Here is a 20,306-nt window from a genome sequence, read left to right on the forward strand (position 1 = left end):
AAGCCATGTCTGATCGCCCCTCCAAGCACTGGCTCAGACAGCAGTCGGTGATGGGGAAGAGCCTGCCTGCCCCCATCCCCCCTCCCTGGGAGCCAGCAGCCCTGAGGAGCACGGGCAGGGGGTACTGAGCTCCTCAACCCGACTCTCTTCCCTATCCCAAGAAGCCCTTTGAAAGGTTTTCCTGGCAGAGTTTAAAGCTTCAATTCATTCAACCACCTGGCATGAGGCCCAGGATAAGGGGATGCTGGGAAGGGCCTAGCCCCACACCCCTACCCTTACCTTAGCTGCCCCCACTTTCCCGGGACCCTGGCTGGCAGGCCTCCCACTGGCCTCTCTCCATCTAGTAGCACCCACCCCCATTCCCTCTGGAACCCAGGTATCCTGCCACTTTCTAGAGGAGCAGATGGCCACCCTGGAGGCTCAGCCTTGCTAAATCAGACGTTTAAATCCTGTAATCCTTGGTGAGAGGCTGCCGAAGGGGCAGCAGCCCAATCCTAGAAGCAGGGGAGGGAGAGAACCTCGTGCCAGCCCCAGCAGGAGGGGAGGAGGGACAGTTGGTTCCTGAGTTATGAATGGAGTCACCCCCGCGCCTTATTGTCATGCAGCCCACAGACTGACCCAGTCTCCTGCCTTTGTTCCCCTCCCGGAACCCAGGCATCAACCCCCCTGCCAGCCCACACTCCTTGCAGACTCAGGTGGCTGCTTCCCAACTTCACCTCCTCACTCACCCCTGCACCTGCTGACCCCCACAGCCTGCACTGGCATTTACCCCTCAGACACACAGGTGGCAACAAAGTTTTATTGCAAAATAAGAAATTGATATAAAAATGGGATATAAAAAGGGAAGGGGGGGAAGGGGTGGGGTGAAAATGCAGATGTGCTTGCAGAATGTAAAAGGCATTGACCCTTCCAGCTGGACACGGTGGCTCACACTTGTAATCCCAGCACTCTGGGAGGCTGAGGCAGGCAGATTTCTTGAGCCCAGGAGTTTGAGACCAGCCTGGCCAACATATCAAGACTCCATCTCTACAAAACATGTAAAAATTAGCCAGCTGTGGTGGCATGAGCTTGTGGTCCCAGCTATTTGAAAGGCTGAGGCAGAAGAATTGCTTGAGCCAGAGAGGTGAAGGCTGCGGTGAGCCAAGATCACCACTGTACGCCAGCCTGGGCAACAGAGCAAGACCCCGCCTCAAAGAAAAAAGAAAAGAAATTGACCCTGAGCATAAAACAAGTCTTGGTGGATCCAGATCATCATACACAAGAAATGAAATCTCCAGGGTGTGGGATGGGCTGAGATTTCCTTTTAGGTGCTAAGGTTCACCAAGAGGTTGTCAGAGAGGATTTGGCCAGGCAAGCTGAGACTTGGCAACGCCCTCTACCGAATCAGCTGCCCAAATGCAGAAACTACCAACCCACTGACCAACAGGGACGGGGAATAAGCACCCTCAAGGGGGTCAAGTTCAAGACCCCATATAATAAAAAATGGTTTCAAGGCCAGACATACATTATTTCATTCACCCTCACAACATACTCCGTGAGGTAGGTCCAAAGGCCAGCATTTCATAGCTATGGACCTTGAAGTTAGACGAAATTAAAGAGTGTGGGACAGCTTCCCTGGTTAGTACAGTGAAGAAGTGGGCCCCTGCCTAGTGTGTGGTTGATTATAAACTAACCCTTACCTGCAAGAACAATTCTTACATCTCCCAAACATCCCTCACAGTAAAAACCTTACAATTGAAGCTGGTATGTCCTAACCCCCATCCTCCTCCCCACAACAAAACACAAATGCAGGCCAACTTTCTCAGTCAGACCCCGGGACAAAGGAAACCAAAGTCCTGGGTGTTTCTGATGCACACCTATTGCAAGCAAGGGTTCAAAGATCCAAAACCCAAAATGGTAGGGGAGGGAGAGATGGGGTGGGAGGCTGTCAGTGGGGAACAAGAAGCGAAGAATGTCAGTCTGAGTCAGGTCCCTCTCTCTTGACCATTAGTTTTTTATGGCGGGAGGTACACTGCCCCTTCTTGGACTTCAGGTGGCTGTAGCAAACAGAAGCAGGGAGAAGAGATACATCACATGAGTCAGAGGATCTGTGCCGCTTTTCCCTGACTGAGGCTTTGAAGGGCCTAAGGCTGGTACAAGGGGAATTTGAGCCACACCACATGCAAATGTTTACTTTTACTGAGCACCTCAGAGTGTATCGTCATCTTCCCTTACCACATTTTTTTTTTTTTGAGATGGAGTCTTGCTCTGTTGCCAGGCTAGAATGCAGTGGCACAATCTCAGCTCACAGTAACCTCTGTCTCTTGGATTCAAGCGATTCTCCTGCCTCAGCCTCCCAAGTAGCTGGGACTACAGGTGCGTGCCACCACGCCCAGCTAATTTTTGTATTTTTAGTAGAGACGGGGTTTCACCATGTTGGCCAGGATGGTCTCAATCTCCTGACCTCGTAATCCGCCCGCCTTGGCCTCCCAAAGTGCTGGGATTAAAGGCATGAGTTACTGTGCCCGGCCAAGAATGTGGTTATGATTCAACTGGAGGAAGACTAAAAAAAAAGTTTGTGCCTGGCTAGGACCCAATGAGACAGGATCAGCTGCCTTTTACCATAAAGGCAGGATGAGGATGGAATCCTATGGCTTTGTAACATAGGAAGGCAGGAGAGTGGGGCCAGGAAGGGGCTGTGGTCACTTACTTGGAGTGGGCCCTGCTCCCCCCTGGCTCCTTCCCAGCCTGGGCATCCTTGAGTTCCAAGGCCTCATTCAGCTCTCGGAACATCTCAAAGCGCTCACGCCCATGGATCTGCAGCAAGAGAGGAGGGGGAGAAATACGTATACACAGTCACTGAGTTAAGATAGTTCAATTTACAATTTTTTTTGACTTAATGATAGTACAAAAGCAACATGCATTTAGTAGAAACTGTACTTCAAGTAACCATACAACTGACTTTTTAAAAAAATTCTATTTTTTTTTTTTTTTTTTGAGACAGAGTCTTGCTCTGTTGCCCAGGCTGGAGTGTATTGGTGCGATCTTGGCTCATTGCAATCTCTGCCTCCAGGGTTCAAATGATTCTTGTGCCTCAGCCTCCTGAGTAGCTGAGACTACAGGCGTAATCCACCATACTGGCTAATTTTTGTGTTTTAATAGAGACGGGGTTTCACCATGTTAGTCAGACTGGTTTCGAACTCCTGACATCAGGTGATCCACCCACCTCTACCTCCCAAAGTGCTGGGATTACAGGTGTGAGCCACTGTGCCTGGCCCTTCTTTAAATTTTAGAGATGATGTCTTACTATGTTGTCCAGGCTGGACTCAAACTCCTGGGCTCAAGTGATCTTCCTGCCTTAGCCTCTCGAGTAGCTGGGATTACAGATGCATGTGACTGTGCTTCGTTTCGTTTCTTTCTTTTTTTTTTTTTTTAATTATTTTGTTTAAAGATGGGGTTTCACCATGATGGCCAGGCTGGTTTTGAACTCCTGACCTCAGGTGATCCACCCACATCGGTCTCCCAGAATGCTAGAATTACAGGCGTGAGCCACTAGCCCCGCCCCCTCCCTTTTTTTTTAGACAGAGTCTCGTCAGTCACCCAGGCTGGAGTGCAATGATGTGATCTCAGCTCACCGGAACCTCAGCCTCCTGGGTTTAAGTGATTCTCCTGCCTCAGCCTCCTGAGTAGCTGAGACTACAGGCACACACCACCATGCCCAGCTACTTTTTGTATTTTTCTTTCTTTTTTTTTTCTTGAGACGGAGTTTCGCTCTTGTTACCCAGGCCGGAGAGCAATGGCGCGATCTCGGCTCACTGCAACCTCTGCCTCCTGGGTTCAGGCAATTCTCCTGCCTCAGCCTCCTGAGTAGCTGGGATTACAGGCACCTGCCACCATGCCCAGCTAATTTTTTGCATTTTTAGTAGAAACGGGGTTTCACCATGTTGACCAGGATGGTCTCGATCTCTTGACCTTGTGATCCACCCGCCTTGGCCTCCTAAAGTGCTGGGATTACAGGCGTGAGCCAACGCGCCCGGCTACTTTTTGTATTTTTTAGTAGAGACAGGTTTTACCATGTTGGCCAGGCTGGTCTTGAACTGCTGACTTCAGGTGATCTGCCTGCATTGGCCTCCCAAAGTGCTAAAATTACAGGCATGAGCCACCACGCCTGGCCTTTTCTTTTTTTTGAGCCTCGCTGTGCCCAGCCCGACTGTGTCTCCTTTCACGTAACCGTACTGTTTCCTACTTTCCGTACAATATTCAATAAATCACGATATCCAACACTTTATTACAATAAAATAGGCTCTGTGTTAGATGACTTTGCCCAACTGTAGGGTAAAGGTAACTTAAATGTTCTGAGCATGTTTAAAGTAGGCTAGGGCTGAGTGTGGTAGCTCATGCCTGTAATCCCAATACTTGGGGAGGCTGAGGTGGAAGGACTGATTGAGCCCAGGGATTTGATAGCAGCATGGACAACATAGCAAGACCTCAACTTCATAGAAAATAAAAAAGTTAGCCGGGTGTGGTGGCATGTGCCTATAGTCCTAGCTACTTGGCAGGCTGAAATTACCTGAGCCCAGGGAAGTCAAGGCTGCAGTGAGCTGAGATTGTGCCACTTTAGCCTGAGCAACAGAGTGAGACTGTCTTAAAAATAAATAAATAAATAAAATGATTACAAAATAAAAATTAGCCAGGCATGGTGGTGTGGGCCTATAGATCCAGAGACTTGGGAGGCTGAGCTGGGAGGATGGTCTGAGCCTGGGAGGTGGAGGCTGCAGTGAGCTGTGACTGCACTACTACTGCACTCTATCCAGCCTGGGTGACAGAGCAAGACCTTGTCTCAAAAAAGTAGGCTAGAGACCAGCCTGGGCAACATAGTGAGACCCTATCTCTACAAAAATTTTAAAAATTAGCTGGGAGTGGTGCCATATACTAATGGTCCTAGCTACTAGGGAGACAGAGGTGAGAAGATTGCTTGAGCCCAGGAATTCAAGGGTATAATGAGCTATGATCATGTCACTGTAATCCAGTCTGGGTTAACAGAACAAGATGCTGTCTCCATTAAAAATAAATGTAGGCTACGCTAAGCTATGATGTTCCTTTTAGGTTAGGTGTATCAAATCCATTTTCAACTTACAATATTTTCAACTTACAATGAGTTTATCAGGAAGTAACACCATCGTAAGTCAAGTAGCATCTGTATCAGGCAAAGTCATAGAATCATTTTCATGCTTTCTTTAACAATTTTCTTTTTGAAAGGTGGTCTGGTCCTTTAAAATATATATTATGGTATAAGTTGGTATTCTGAAGTTAGTTAGGTACAACCAGGAGCCATTGTCTTTGAGGCATCATTGCCCCCTGATGGCAAATGCCCCAATTGCAGGCAAAGCAGTCAAGAAGAAAATGGCATTTTTAGTGTTAGACTGGAAACTTTCAACCTGATAAGAGGTCTCAAGACTTGGTACCTGAAGGGTGAAATATTCTCCATCCAGTGGCTTCTTCTTTGGCTGGGGAGAGGAGCTCGTGCTATTGGGCATTGCTGGGAAAGAGGCAAGGAAAGGTGATAAAAGAGTGAATCCAGGGCAGGACTGCACCCTTGGTCTCCTCCATCACCTCTTGTCCTGCTTGCTTACCTCGCTTAGTGCTCCCAGGGGGCAGATCGAGGCAAGGCTCCCCTTTCTTACGGAAATTCTCTTCCTCTGTGCGCCGGTCTCTCCCAGGACAGGCACAAACGCGCACCTCAAAGCTGTTCCGTCCCAGCAGATTACCACTACTCAGGATAGGAAGAGAGAAGCAGGAGGCAATAAAGAAATCACGTCCTACCTGTCCTGTTGAAAAAAACCAGCCTCCATCTACTCCCAACCACCCTCGTCCTTTCTGGAGCCTAAGCTCCAGCTCCAGGTAGGTGGAGGAGAAACCACAGGTAAGAGAGGTCCCAAAGTGAGAGAAAAGCAAACAGAGCGGGAGCAGTAAGGAGATTCCCCTCTGGGAATGTGATGAGAGGAGGATGGGTAGTAGTATGGAAGAAATCAGTAAGAAGTGGGTCCAAGGGTCAGAGGCAGGCAGAGACTGGGGAGGAGTAGGCCAGTGTGCAGGGCAGCATGTGGCTCCCGACCTGGAGTCTTCCAGAGTGATGATGGTGAGGATGGGCCTCCGGTTCATGCCGCCCATGCAGGAACTGTTACACATGTAGTTGTAGTGAATGGTGGTACAATCAGAGCCGACCTGGGAGAGAACGTAGGCCCAAGGTGAGGGTCTTGGGGAGATGTGTGGCGAACAGGGGATGACTTTAGCCTCTGTAAGCTTCAGTTTTTTCAACTGTGCAATGGGTAGACCCATTTACTCTGCACATCTTGTGGAATTATGGGGAGGTCAAATAAGAAGCAGGAGAAATCCCCCCTACTGGTCACCTGGATGGCCACTGACAACCACCCTTACCCCCCCTTCCAGAGACCCCAGTTGCCAAACCAGACCTCAGGCGGCTCATAGGGCACCACCACACTATGTCGAAAAGTGTTTTTGTCATCCAAATATTCCACATGTAAATTTCCTTCCACTCGGATAAGATGCTGAGGAGGGGCCAGACCTAAAAGCAATCAGTGAGGAGTCAGAGGACTGGGGACACTGGGTAGCCAGCCCCATCTGCTCTCCAGACCCAACTGCTCACCATCGCTATCTGAGCAGCGCTCATGGTGGGGGCAGCGCCTCACGACCTCCGTCATGTGCTGTGACTGCTTGTAGATGGCCATGGCGCGGACGCGGGTGCCACGTGGGGGTGTGGAATCAACCCACAGCTGCACGGGGCAGGTTTTGGCCAGCTGGCAAAACATCTTGTTGAGGGCAGGGGAGTACTGTAGGAAGAAGGAGAGAGAGTTGAAGGTCAGGGCACAAGTGAACAAACAAAGCAACCGGAAGAGGGCAGCAAAGAAACAAATACGCGTAAGCACCTCCTGCAAGCCACTAGGGAGCTAGAGAGGGTTGGCATCTACACCTCAGGAGCTTATTTTTTTGGAGATAGGGTCTTGCTCTGTGACCCAGGCTGGAGCACAGTGGTATGATCACAGTTCACTGCAGCCTCCACCTCCCAGGCTCAAGCGATCTTCCCACCTCAGTCATCTGAGTGGCTGGGACTATAGGTGTGCACCACCATGCCTGGCTAATTTTATATATGTATATTTTGAGATGGAGTCTCGCTCTGTCACACGCTAGAGTGCAATGGCCTGGACTTGGCTCTCTGCAACCTCCTGGGTTCAAGCGATTCTCCAGCCTCAAACTCCCGAGTAGCCAGGATTACAGGTGCCTGCCTCCACGCCCAGTTAATGTTTGTATTTTTAGTAGAGACGGAGTTTCAGCATGTTAGCCAGGCTGGCTCGAACTCCCACCTTGGCCTCCCAAAGTGCTGGGATTACAGGCGTGAGCCACCGCGCCCAACCAAGTTTTTTGTAGAGACAGAGTTGGAGTTTCACTATGTTACCCAGGCTAGTCTTGCATTCCTGGGCTCAGGTGATTTGCCTGCCTTGGCGTCTCAAAGTGCTGGGATTACCGGAGTGAGCCACCGAGCCTGGTCAGGAGCATATTTTCAAAAGCCACGGAATGAATGTGGGTGAAGAAAAAAAAAAGTTCTGCATCTACAGGAGAGATGCTGTGGGTGTGACGGAATGGATAAAAGCTCAAAATCAAGGGGAAAAAATTCAACTTTGAAACAGGGGTCAGAGATCACAGATTAAATGGGTAAGCTGTAAAAACACTGACAGGAAGCCAAAGGGTGAAGAGGAATCCCGAAGTTCCAAACAAAGGAAATGCAGGGGGTATGGCCAGGCATTGGGAGTCCATGGAAGCCAGACCCTTAGGGCCACTGACCGTGCAAGTCACAGACTTGGCTGTCCCAGAATGCAAGAAGCCCAGACGGAAACCGTAGTCACCATGGTAGGTTTTCTGGGAAGGGACAGAGGATGACAGGGGCCAGGAGGGGGCTGGTGTGGGGGCCACTAATGTAGGAGCTGCCGGTGCCTGGGCCATGGCGGGAGGAGCCTCTGAAACTGTGGGAGCTTCATCTGGAACCGGGTCTTGACTCAACCATTGTGCAATGTCAATGTCATCTGGGGATAGCATCAAATCATCCACCGGTTGGGACAGCGAGGAGGACTGCAGATGAGTGAAAAGAGCAGTCAGAGGACCAGGTACCCACCAAACCCCACAACCTGCCAGGTCCCCAGCCCAACCCTTGTCCTTACCAGAATGTTGTTTTCAGGAAGTCTGAAAGACAAGAGCAGAAAGTCAGTGGATTTGTTTTTTTTTGCTTCCCACAGGGAACCCTGCTAGGGGGCTGGGGTTGGGGTGGGGATGGTGGGCCTGCCCTTCTCCTGGATCCACTCACAGTTTCCATAGGTCTGAAAATGTTTCCTGACTCAGCGGGGGCTCGATGCTGAGATCTGACTGCGGCTCCTCCATGGCACTGACCCTGAAGGCAGTCTGGCTGCTGCAAGGGGAAAAGTGGGGATATCTAGCATGAGTTACTTCCAACCCTGGGTCACCTGGGCCTGTGGAGAAGGAAACCCCTTCCCCCAACACTATGCCAGGGTCTGAGACAGCACGGCTTCCCGAGGAGCAGGAACAGAACAGGTGCCTCATACTCTATCTTTCAATCTTTCACCACAACCCAGGCATTCCTGCCCCACTCCTCCCCAGCCAGGCACTTCTTTGAGGAAAAGAATCAGAGAGAGACTTCCAACCTTCCCACCGACTTCCTAAATGTGTACCCTATTCCCAACTCCCTTCCTGTATTTTGTCTTTTTTTTGAGACAGAGTCTTGCTCTGTGGCCCAGGCTGGAGTGCAGTAGCGCCATCTCAGCTCAATGCAACCTCCACCTCCTGGGTTCAAGCCATTCTTCTGCCTCAGCCACCTGAGTAGCTGGGATTACGGGTGTGTGCCAGCACGCCCAGCTAATCTTTGCATTTTTAGTAAAGACAGGGTTTCACTATGTTGGCCAGGCTGTTATGGAACTCCTGACCTCAGGTGATTAGCCCGCCTCAGCCTCCCAAAGTGCTGGGATTACAGGCATGCACCACCACACTTTGCCCCCGCTTCCCGTTAACAAGGATGCAGTTGTTCTTAGTCTGCAGTCTCTGTATGGGAAAGGACACCCCCTTACTCCCATCCTCCCCTACCTCATACATGGCTCTATTTCTTTGATTTCTTTCACTGCAAAGCTTCTGGAAGAACAACTGTTTCACCTCTCACCTGCCCATTCTCTTGGGACACTCCTCAGCCCAGCATTACAAACCCCTCAGGAGCGGCTCTTCTCGGCTTCTATAATCTCATCTCTTACCAACCACTCACACTTCCCCAGAAGCTCTAGCTAGACTGGCTGCCCTTCTCCGCTAATCAACTGGTGGCTCCCTCAGCAGGGAACACTCCATCCCCGACCTGAGGGTAGGCTCTTTCCACAAAGGCTTCATCAACTCATCCTATTTTAATTCATATCACCCTATTAGCATTCTCATAGCACTTACACAGCCTGATACTTTTCCTTGTTTATTTCACCTTTCCTCTAATAGCATATACATTTCCTAAGGGCAGGGCAGTAATCTATCCTGCTGCCTTGTTGACCAAAGCATTACAGCACAATGCCTTGCACCTGCTTGGGCTCAATAAATGCGGTGAATAGCACACGTGTCTGTTCTGAGCGGTCAAGGGTGCAAGAAGAAACAAGGGGCAGCATCTTGCACGAAGTTATGCAACTATCATCTCACCTTCTCCCAGACAAGCTTTCAAAGGCTTCATGTTTCTCTTTTTTTTTTTTTTCTGAGGCGGGGTCTTGCTCTGTTGCCTAGGCTAGCTAGGGTGCAGTGGTACAATCGTGGCTCACTGTAGCCTCGGCCTCCTGGGCTCAGTGATTGTCCCACCTCAGCCTCCCGAGTAGCTGGAAACACACAGGCATGCACAACTATGCCTGGCTAATTTTTTAGTTTTTTGTTGGAGAGGCCTATGTTGCCCATGCTGGATGCTCTTTCTGCCAAATTTGTCATAAAAAACATGCCTAATATAAGTGTTCGTTACACTTTTCTGTCTTGCACTGACAAAACATCCTCCTATCAAAACACTCCTTTAAGGGCAGGTTCTTTTTTTTTTTTTTTTTTTTTTTTTGAGACAAGTTTCGGCTCTGGTTGCCCAGGCTGGTGTGCATGGCGCGATCTCAGCTCACTGCAACCTTCACCTCCTGAATTCAAGCGATTCTTCTGCCTCAGCCTCCCAAGTAGCTGGGATTACGCAGCCACCACATCCTCTATTTTTAGTAGAGATAAGGTTTCACCATGTTGGCCAGGCTGGTCTTGAACTCCAGACCTCAGGTGATCTGCCCACTTCAGCCTCCTAAAGTGCTGGGATTACAGGCATGAGCCACGGCACCTGGCCTAGCTCCCTGTGTATTATGGGAAATGTGAAGCGCTGAGGAAAGTGCTGGGCACACACTAAGGGCTCAACAAAGGTTAGCTGTTTGTGCAATTGTTCTATTTTATTTGTTCTATATTATTATTCTAGAGAACTGTGTGATTGTTAGTGTGGATCTGTGGTACTGCCCCCATCCCCACTCTATTAGTGCAAGTACACCTCCCTCAGGGAGCTATTCAGTCAACAAGCCAGGAGGTGCTGTCCTGGAATGATGGCCCCAAGGTCTCAATCCCACTTGGAGGGACACAGCTCCACAGACGGGAGGTCTCCCTGTCTCTCCATCTCTCAAGTTTTCAGTAGCAACTAAAATCTCAGTGTTGGTTGGGTACGGTGGCTCATGCCTGTAATCCCAGCACTTTGGGAGGCTGAGGTGGGCAGATCACAAGGTCAGGAGTTTAAGCCCAGCCTGGCCAACATGGTGAAACCCTGTCTCTACTGAAAATACAAAAACTAGCCGGGCGTGGTGGCATGCACCTGTAATCCCAGCTACTCAGGAGACTGAGGCAGGAGAATCACATGAACCTGGGAGGCAGAGGTTGCAGTGAGCTGAGATCGCGCCACTGCACTCCAGCCTGGGTGAAAGAGCGAGACCATCTAAAAAAATTAAAATCTCATTGTTTTTTAGAGCAGAGCCTTCGCAGGGGTACCAGCATCAGTGGGCCAGGGTTCAAATGTGCCAAGCTGAACTAGGCCTTCCAAATAATGAGGCAAGAGAAATGCAGGCACCCTTGGGTGGGTGGGAAGGCAATGAGCTCGGCTGAGACCCCAAACAGGGGCAGGCCTGACCGGAATCATAACACTGGCTGCTGGTGTCAGCCTATATATCCAGTGATTTCAGTGGCTTATCCTTTTTTTTTTTCCTTGGAGACAGATTCTCAATCTGTTGCTCGGGGCTGGAGGCAGTGGTGTGATCTCAGCTCACTGAAAACTCCGCTTCCTAAGTTCAAGCAATTCTTCTGCCTCAGCCTCCTGAGTAGCTGGGACTCCAGGCACACACAGCCATGCCTGGCTAATTTTTGTATTTTTAGTAGAGACAGAGTTTCACTATGTTGGCCAGGATGGTCTTCATCTCCTGACCTCGTGATCTGCCCGCCTCGGCCTTCGAAAGTGCTAGGATTACAGGCTTGAGCCACCGCACCTGGCTTCAGTGGCTTATTTTTATTTTATTTTATTTATTTATTTCACACCAGCGATCTCTGTACTTTAGGACTCAGTGGCTTATTTTACTTAATTCTCTCAAAAGCCAGTAAGGTAAATATTAACAGATGAAACTGGGGTTAAAGAAATTAAGTCACATACCCAGACTCTTAAAACTCTCAAAAGAACCAGGGATTTGAACCTAGGCTATCTGAACCCATACCCAGCCTCAAAATAATTATGCTCCTAAGGTTTCTCTGTGTCTGGCAAGAAAGAAAAATTTTAGGGGGCCAAGTTTCTTGGCTCACACCTGTAATCTTAGCACCTAGGGAGGACAAGGAGGGAGGATCGCTTGAGCCCAGGAGTTCCAGACCAGCCTGGGCAACATGGAGAGATTTTTTTTTTTTTTTGGCAGGAAACTATTTGATTGGGGGAAGAGTTTTGATTCTAGAAAGTAACAAAGCAGCGTCTGGTAAAATTGAAAACACAACGCCTCACTAGTCCACAAAACCACTCTGGGTGGATTCCCTAGAAATATAGTTGTACTTCCATATCCAGAGTAAGTGAATTATAAAACAAACAAACAAAAAAACCCAGTACATTCCCCTAATATTCCCAATACCAAGCTTCATGAATGATAAACATTCCGCCTTATTTATTTATTTTTTGAGATGGAGTTTCGCTCTTGTTACCCAGGTTGGAGTGCAATATCGCGATCTCGGCTCACCGCAACCTCCGCCTCCTGGGTTCAGGCAATTCTCCTGCCTCAGCCTCCTGAGTAGCTGGGATTACAGGCACACGCCACCATGCCCAGCTAATTTTTTGTATTTTTTTTAGTAGAGACGGGGTTTTACCATGTTGACCAGGATGGTCTCAATCTCTTGACCTCGTGATCCACCGCGCCCGGCCCGAACATTCTGCCTCAATTGTCATCTATACCTCTAGCCACTCCCTACAAAATTTTTAAGGTAAAATTTATATACATTAAAATGCACAATTCTTAATTAGTTTGACATTTTGATATGGCCATATAACCCACACCTAACACAATAAGTAAGTGTCCTGTGTGTGTTTTTTTCTTTTTCCAGACAAGAGTCTCGCTTCCCTGCCCAGGCTGGAGTGCAGTTGCTGGCACTCACTGATCAAAGTTCACTGCAGTCTGGAATTCCCAGCCTCAAGGATTCTCCCGCCTTGGCCTCCCAAGTAGCTAAGGTCACAGGGATGTGCCACCACACCAAGATAATTTATTTTCTTAAATTTTGTGTAGAGACTGGGTCTTGCAATGTTGCCTAGGCTGGTCTCCATCCCCCAGGCTCAATTGATCCTCCCACCTTAAAATCCTAAGTACATGCTACCACATCTGGCTAATTTTTTATATTTTTAGTACAGACAGGATTTCACTGTTTGCCAGGATGGTCTTAAACTCCTGACCTTGTGATCCACCCACCTCAGCCTCCCAAAGGTACTGGGATTACAGGTGTGAGCCACTGTGCCCAGGCTATTTTAAAAATTGTATTTATTGGCTGGCATGGTAGCTCATGCCTGTAATCCCAGCACTTTGGGAGGCCGAGGTGGGTGGATCACAAGGTCAGGAGTTCAAGACCATCCTTGCCAACATGATGAAACCCCGCCTCTACTAAAAACAGTAAAATTAGCCAGGCGTGGTGGTGGGCACCTGGAGTCTGCTACTCGGGAGGCTAAAGCAGGAGAATCTTCTTGAATCTGGAAAGTGAATGTTGCAGTGAGCCAACATCGTGCCACTGCACGATGACAGAGCAAGCTTGGATGACAGAGCAAGACTCTGTCTCAAAAATAAATAAATAAATAAAAATAAAAACAATACTGGCCAGGCAAGGTGGCTCAGCCTTTAATCCCAGCACTTTGGGAGTCTAAGGCAGGAGGATCAATTGAGCCTGGGAGATGGAGATCAGCCTAGGCAACAGAGTGACTCTGTCTCAAAAAAACAAACAAAACAGTAATAATACTAATTACTATTATTATTTTTTTTTCTGATCACATCAAAGGAGATTTCAGTGTTAAATTATTTTCAAGATAGCTTTGTTGCCTAGGCTGGAGTGTAGTGATCATGGCTCAAGCCACCTTCCCACCCCAGCCTCCTGAGTAGCTGTAGGCCTGTGACACCATACCTGGCTAAATTTAAAAAATATTTTTTTTGTAGGGACGGGATCTCTGTATGTTGCCCAGGCTGGTCTCCAGCTCATGGGCTCAAACAATCCTCCTGCCTCAGCTTCCCAAAGTGCTGAGATTGCAGGCAGGGGTTGAGCTACTGGGCCTGGTTGAGTGTTGTTTTTAAAATTCATTTTCCAACTTCAGATTCAACTGTGCTAGTATGTAAAAATAAAGTTTATGTAGCCTACCCTGCCCTTCATTTCCATGGGTTCTGCCTTGGCAGATTCAACTAACCACAGATAAAAAAATGCTGGGAGACAAAAAGGATGGTTGCACCTGTACTGAACTTGAAGACGAAGTTGAACAGACTTTTTTCCTTGTCATGATTCCTTAAACAATATAGTACAAGTATTTACACACTTGTATGCAGGTTAGCATTTTCACTGTATAGGGGTACTGTAAGTAGTCTAGAGATAGTTTAAACTATATGGGAGGATATATGTGCATTAAATACCATACCATCATTATTATTTTTTTGGGGGGACAGAATCTTGCTCTGTTGCCCAGGCTGGAGATGGCTCACTGCAACCTCCACCTCCCGGGTTCAAGCAATTCTCCTGCCTCAGCCTCCCAAGTAGCTGGGACTACAGGTGTGCGCCATCACGCCCAGCTAAGGTTTTTTTTGGTATTTTTTGTAGAGATGGGGTTTTACCATGTTGGCCAGGCTGGCCTTGAATTCCTAACCTTGTGATCTGCCTGCCTTGGCCTCCCAAAGTGCTGGGATTACAGGTGTGAGCCACTGCGCCTGACCTATAGCATCTTACATATGGGACTTAGACATCTGTGGGCTTGGAGTGTGGAATCCCAGAACCAATTCCCTACAGATACAGAGGGATTGCAACCTGCAACCTTGCTATATTTACTCATTAATTCTGGTAGCTTTTTATGTATTTTCCACGAAGACTTTTATGTATACAATCGTACGTAAAAGTGAATAAAAGTTTTGCTTTTTCCTTTCTAATCATTATTTTCCTTTTCTTTTTTTGAGATGGAGTTTCGCTCGTCACCCAGGCTGGAGTGCAATGGGACAATCTCGGCTCACTGCAACCTCCACTTCCTGGGTTCAAGCCATTCTCCTGGCTCAGACTCCTGAGTAGCTGGGACTACAGGTGTGCACCACTACGCCCAGCTAATTTTTAAAATATTTTTAGTAGAGACGGGGTTTCACCATTTTTGCCAGGCTAGTCTCGAACTCCTGACCTCAGGTGATCTGCCCACCTTGCCCTCCCAAAGTGCTGGAATTAAAGGTGTGAGCCACCAGGCCACTAATCATTATTTATTTTTCTTGCCTGGTTAGAACCTCCAGCATGATGTCAATGTGGTGCGAGTGAAATCCTTTTCGAGTTCCTGATCTTAGAGGGAAAAACAGTTTTCTACCATTATGTATACTGCTAATAGAACCCTGACTGTGGATGCCCTGTTATCAAACAAGGTCAGTTTCCTTTCCCTAGTTTGCTAGGTTTGAATTTGTTTGTAATCACGCCTATGTGTAATCATGCATGTAATCATGCCTATTCTTAACTGCTTTTGCTGCATCTGTTGAAATGATCATAGGGTTTTTATGTTCCAGTTTGTTAATGTGGTTAACTACATAGACTGATTTCCCCCCTTCCCCAGTAAAGACCAGTTTGGCTATGTTGCCCAAGCTGGTCTCAAAATCCCGGGCTCAAGAGATCTTCCTGCCCCAGCCTCCCAAAGTGTTGGGATTACAGGTGTGAGCTACTGTGCCAGGCTGATTTTTCTGTTTTAAATCAACACTACAATCCCGGGATAAACCTTATTTGGTCAGAATGTATTTATCCTTTTCCTTTTTGTTGAGACGAGGTCTCACTCTGTTGCTCAGGCTGGAGTGTAACGGCGTGATCCTCCTGCCTCAGCCTCCCGAGAAGCTGGGATTACAGGCACCTGCCACCATGCCTAGCTAATTTTTGTATTTTTAGTAGAGATGGGGTTTCACAATGTTGGCCAGGCTGGTCTCAAACTCTTGACCTCAAGTGATCCCCCACCTCAGCCTACCAAAGTGCTGGGAATACAGGTATGAGCCACCACGCCCGGCCTGTTCTATTTTCTGAAGAGTTTGTGTAAGATGGGTAATGTTTCTTCCTCAAACATTTAAAGGGAGCAAAGAACAGAGGAGACAAATAGAAAATAGCACTAAGAAGCCAGGCATGGTGGCTTACACCTGTAATCTCAGCACTTTGGGAGGCCAAGATGTGATGATAGCTTGAGGGCAGCAGTTTGAGACCAGCCTGGGAAACACAGTGAGATCTTGTCTCTACAAAAAATAAAATAGTTAGCTGGGTGTGGTGGCAAGTGCCTGTAGTCCCAGCTACTTGTGAGGCTGAGGCTGAGGATTGCTTGAGCCCAGGGGTTCGAGGCTGCAGTGAGCCTTGATTTTGCCATTGCACTGTAGCCTGGGCAACAGTGTCAGTCCCGGTCTCAAAAATTAAAAAAGAAAAAAAAAAAAAAAAAATAGCTGAGCACGGTGGCTCATGCCTGTAACCCTAGCACTTTGGGAGGTTGAGGAGGGCAGATCACGAGGACAGGAGTTTGAGACCAGCCTGATCAACATGGTGAAATTCTGTCTCTACTAAAAATACAAAAAGTAGCCAGGTGTGGCATGGTGGCATGTACTTGTAATCCCAGCTATTCAGAGGTTACAGGGTGCCAAGATCATGCCACTGTACTCCAGCCTGGGTAACAGAGCAAGACTCTGTCTTAAAAAAAAAAAAAAGAAAAAAAATTAGCACTAAAATGATAGCCCTATACTCCAATAATAAAAATTAAAAGCATTTCAGTAGAGAAAGCAAGCCTATTTCAACAAGTGGAGCTAGAATAACTGGATATCCAGACAGGAAACATCCAAAGCACTGACTCTTACATTTCACACCATAAACAATTAAGAATTAATTAATGGCTCAAGGACCTTATTGTAAAACCTAAAACCATTAAGGTCCTAAAAGATCCTGCATGATCTGCACATGTACCCCAGAACCTAAAGTACAACAACAACAACAACAAAAAAAAAAAAAAAAAAAAAAAAAGGAAAAAGAAAAAAAAAAGTGTCCTAAAAGAAAATATAAGATAATATCTTCATTACCCTGGGGTTAAAAACAGATGTCCTAAACAGGTCAGAGCAAACACTGAACATAAAAAGATACTGTAAACTCTGTAAAGCAAACAAATAGGTAAACAACAGATCAGAAGGAAACAGTCAGGACACATGTATCTGATAAAGGACTTGTATCCAGAATGTATAAAGCAGTCCCACAACTGAACAATAAAAACAGACAAAAGATGAAAATAACAGGCAAAGGATTTGAAGAGCCACTTTACAAACAAAATATGAATGGCCAATAGGCACATAAAAAATGCTGAAAGTCCTTAGTCAACAGAGAACTGTAAATTATAACCACAGGGATATACCACATTAGAAAGACTGACAATCCCCAATATCTGGAAGGCTGAGGCAACAACCATAATAACAACCATACCTTGCTAGTTGGAGCGTGAAATGGTACGACCACTCTGGAAAACTCAGAACTTCTTATAAAGTTCAAAATACATTTACTTTTTACTTCCAACTTCGCAATTCCCCTCTTATTTCTCCAAGAAACATGAAAACATATGATCACAAAAAGAATTGTACAAGAATATTTATAGCAGCTTTATTTTATAATAACCCCAATGGGAAACAACTCAAAAGGCCATCAAAAGAACGGATACACAATCCATGGGCTATACTAAATGAAAAGGAGCACAATACTGACATATGCAACATGAAAGAATGTCACAGACAGTACATTGAAGTAAAGAAGTCCAATAAATGTGAGCACATAATGTATGATTCCTTTTTTTTTTTTTTGAGACGGAGTTTCGTTCTTGTCCCCCAGGCTGGAGTGCAGTGGCACGATCTTGGGTCACTGTAACCTCCGCCTCCCGAGTTCAAGCGATTCTCCTGCCTCAGCCTCCTGAATAGCTGGGATTACAAGTGCCCGCCACCACCCCCAGCTAATTTTTGTATTTTTTAGTAGAGATGGGGTTTCATCATGTTGGCCAGGCTGGTCTCGAACGCCTCAAGTGATCTGCCCGCTTTGGTCTTCCAAAGTGCTGGCGTGAGCCACTGCACCTGGCCTGATTCCATTTTATATGAAGTTCTCCAACAGGCAAAATGGTTATGGAGATAAAAATAAAGGTGGGGTCGGAAATCAACTGGGAAGAGATGTGATGAAACGTTTCTGGGACGATGAAAAGTGTCTGTGACTTGGCAGGCATCACGCAGTGGTTAGGGGCCAAAACTCATCTTCCTGTGCACTTGGTCTGTGCACTACGCGGTGTGTAAATGCCACCTCGATTTAGGAAAAAGATGACCTAAGTAAGCCACAAAATGCCCAGTATGCGGCAGGTGCATTGGAAGAAACTGCAGAATGAAACAACCACGTGCTAAGAGATGGAGAAGCGGAAGAAATAAATTCGAGTTCCGCCTCCCACCGGGAAGAACCGGCTGGGCCTGGAGGGCTGCACAGAGGACCACACGGACGACTGCGGGCCAGCCCCTTCCGCTTCACGACGTTCAGCCTGCGTCTGGAACTGGAATGGCCTAGCCCAAAGCCAGATAACAGGTAGATTGTTTTTCTGAGAAATTATAAATGACCCATCATTGTACTGTGTCAAAATATCATTCTCACATGTACCCATTTTTTTTTTTTTTTTTGTCTTCAGGAAGATGAGATGTACCCATTCTTGAAAATACCCCGGGTTTGCCTTCTGCGCATTTCTTGCCCTCCCTGTCTCATGCCATGGTAGCGCCCGCCCAGGTTGTAGGCGACGCGCGGGGTGGAGCACAGCATTCAAAGAAGGGGAGGGATTGAAGTTTGCATCAAAACAAATACCCCAGCCTTTGCAAAGGCCATGACCAAGTAATCCAGAAAAAAAAAGTGGGGCGGAGAATAGCAGCCTCTCTCTGCAAGTAATAGGAACCGCCCTAAAGGACATTTTCTCTCTCTCTCCTCCCCTCTCATCTGGTGAATAGTGAGCTGCTCCGGCAGAAGAAACCGGAAATGCTGCTACAGGCGGCAGAAATGTAAATGTGGAGGCAAACAATAACAGGGCTGCCGTGCCCCTCAGATTGGGACGGTCCTCCTTGGCCTGGTGGACGAACCCCTCGTTTAGCACTTTTCACTTCCACGGCTGACAGCCTTTAATTGGATTTTCTCCATCTGGCGGAGCCGGGGGCCGGCTGGAAAGATCGCTCCGGGAAGGACAAAGGTCCGGAAGTTGTGGGACCTTAGCAGCTTGGGTTCCCAGATCACCCCCAAAGATAATTTCGGAATGGAGCCCGAGGTTTCACTAGGATGCCATGGGTTCTAAAACATACAGCCATGAGTTCTCAATATTTGGAGATCCAAAAGTCTCCGACCTCAATGGTTTGTGCATCTTTTATTTCAGGGATTCCCTACGCCCAATACCGGGTGGATGTGCAAGGAAGTACCTTTTAGTCCGGCTCAAGGTTCCCCAAAGCCCCACTCCTCTGCCTAGGCGTTCAACTATGAGTTCGGATGGTCCTAACATCGCCATCATCTACACTCAGGTCTCCCAACACTGCACTCCTATGTTGACCCCTCCAGCCAAGCTTCCATCCCATTCACCTCCAAACTCGCTAAGTCCCCACTGCCCCACCCCCAGCCCCAGCGATTTTCCCGAGCTGAAAATACACGGAGCAGAGTCCGTGACTCAAAGGGGATTCATCAGGTTCAGTTAGGAGCTTACCCAGCCCTCAGGGAAGTGTGTCACTGTCGAAAGCACGCTCCGAGCCTAGACGCCAAGTGTTCCTGGAGCCCAGCAGCTACCTGCTCCCTGGAGGGTGGCTCTACACTTTTGAGACGCTCAAAACTTTTAGCGCCAGTCTGAGCACATGGGAGGGGAAAATCCCAATCCCATCAACCCTTGCGAGGCTCCTGGCACAAAGCTGGAGAGTCGCCATGACAAGTAAGGGCAAGTAATCCGCCTGCCAGAAGAAGTAAAGGAAATAGAGTCGGGGAGGAAGGTGCAGAGAGAGTCAGGGTTCTCGCCGAAATGGTGGTGCTGTAGATACTAATGTTTTGGAGTGGGAAAATTCTACAAGCCAGAGCTGTGAGGACAAAATTAGTGGAAACCATTTTGGAGGACTCCTGCACTGGGTTAAATATGAAGGGTTGAAGAAAGAAAGGTTTTGCGTTTGCTCTCAGCTGGATCCTTTCTTTTCATCAGCTAAAAAACGTCATTTTAAAAGAAGGCTTTCCTTAATACCTCAGGCTAACGTATTCTCCCAGATACTTTATATCACACCATCTTGTTTAATCTCCTTCACAGCCCTTATCACTCTGAAAAGATTTATTCGTTCATTGCTTTCAGTACATGGAAACGTAAGCCTTATGAGAATTTTTCTCCCATCTTATTCATTGCTGTATTTCCCAGTGCCTGTATCAGTGCTGGGGAGCAAGTAAGAGCTCGATAGTATTTTTTGAAAGAAGGGAGAGAGACAGGTCTAGAGCCTGGAGAATGAGATGCA

General features: G+C 47.6%; 1 protein-coding gene across 3 annotated transcripts; it reads right to left on the minus strand.

Annotated features, from left to right (window-relative positions):
• Window positions 1–785: 785 nt before the first annotated feature.
• On the minus strand, window positions 786–19,656 carry TP53 (tumor protein p53). Of its 3 annotated transcripts, XR_013535557.1 has the most exons (12): window positions 19,526–19,656; window positions 8,357–8,458; window positions 8,214–8,235; window positions 7,840–8,124; window positions 6,647–6,830; window positions 6,453–6,565; window positions 6,095–6,204; window positions 5,613–5,749; window positions 5,445–5,518; window positions 5,133–5,176; window positions 2,690–2,796; window positions 786–2,036 (listed from the first exon to the last, which is right to left on the minus strand). XR_013535557.1 is itself a non-coding variant. In XM_035299886.3 (11 exons), the coding sequence occupies exons 2-11, from the start codon at window positions 8,428–8,430 to the stop codon at window positions 1,955–1,957; spliced, it is 1,038 nt and encodes a 345-aa protein (XP_035155777.1). In that variant the 5' UTR covers window positions 8,431–8,458; window positions 19,526–19,656; the 3' UTR covers window positions 786–1,954. The 3 variants fall into 3 exon arrangements, 2 of the variants coding, with proteins under 2 accessions (XP_035155777.1, XP_002747994.1); XM_035299886.3 differs by lacking the exon at window positions 5,133–5,176 and having other exon boundaries at window positions 7,990–8,124; XM_002747948.6 differs by lacking the exon at window positions 5,133–5,176.
• Between the last annotated feature and the right edge of the window lie 650 nt (window positions 19,657–20,306).

Source organism: Callithrix jacchus, chromosome 5 (genome assembly GCF_049354715.1).
Source record: "Callithrix jacchus isolate 240 chromosome 5, calJac240_pri, whole genome shotgun sequence".
In the NCBI taxonomy this organism is placed as follows: Eukaryota; Metazoa; Chordata; class Mammalia; order Primates; family Cebidae; genus Callithrix; species Callithrix jacchus.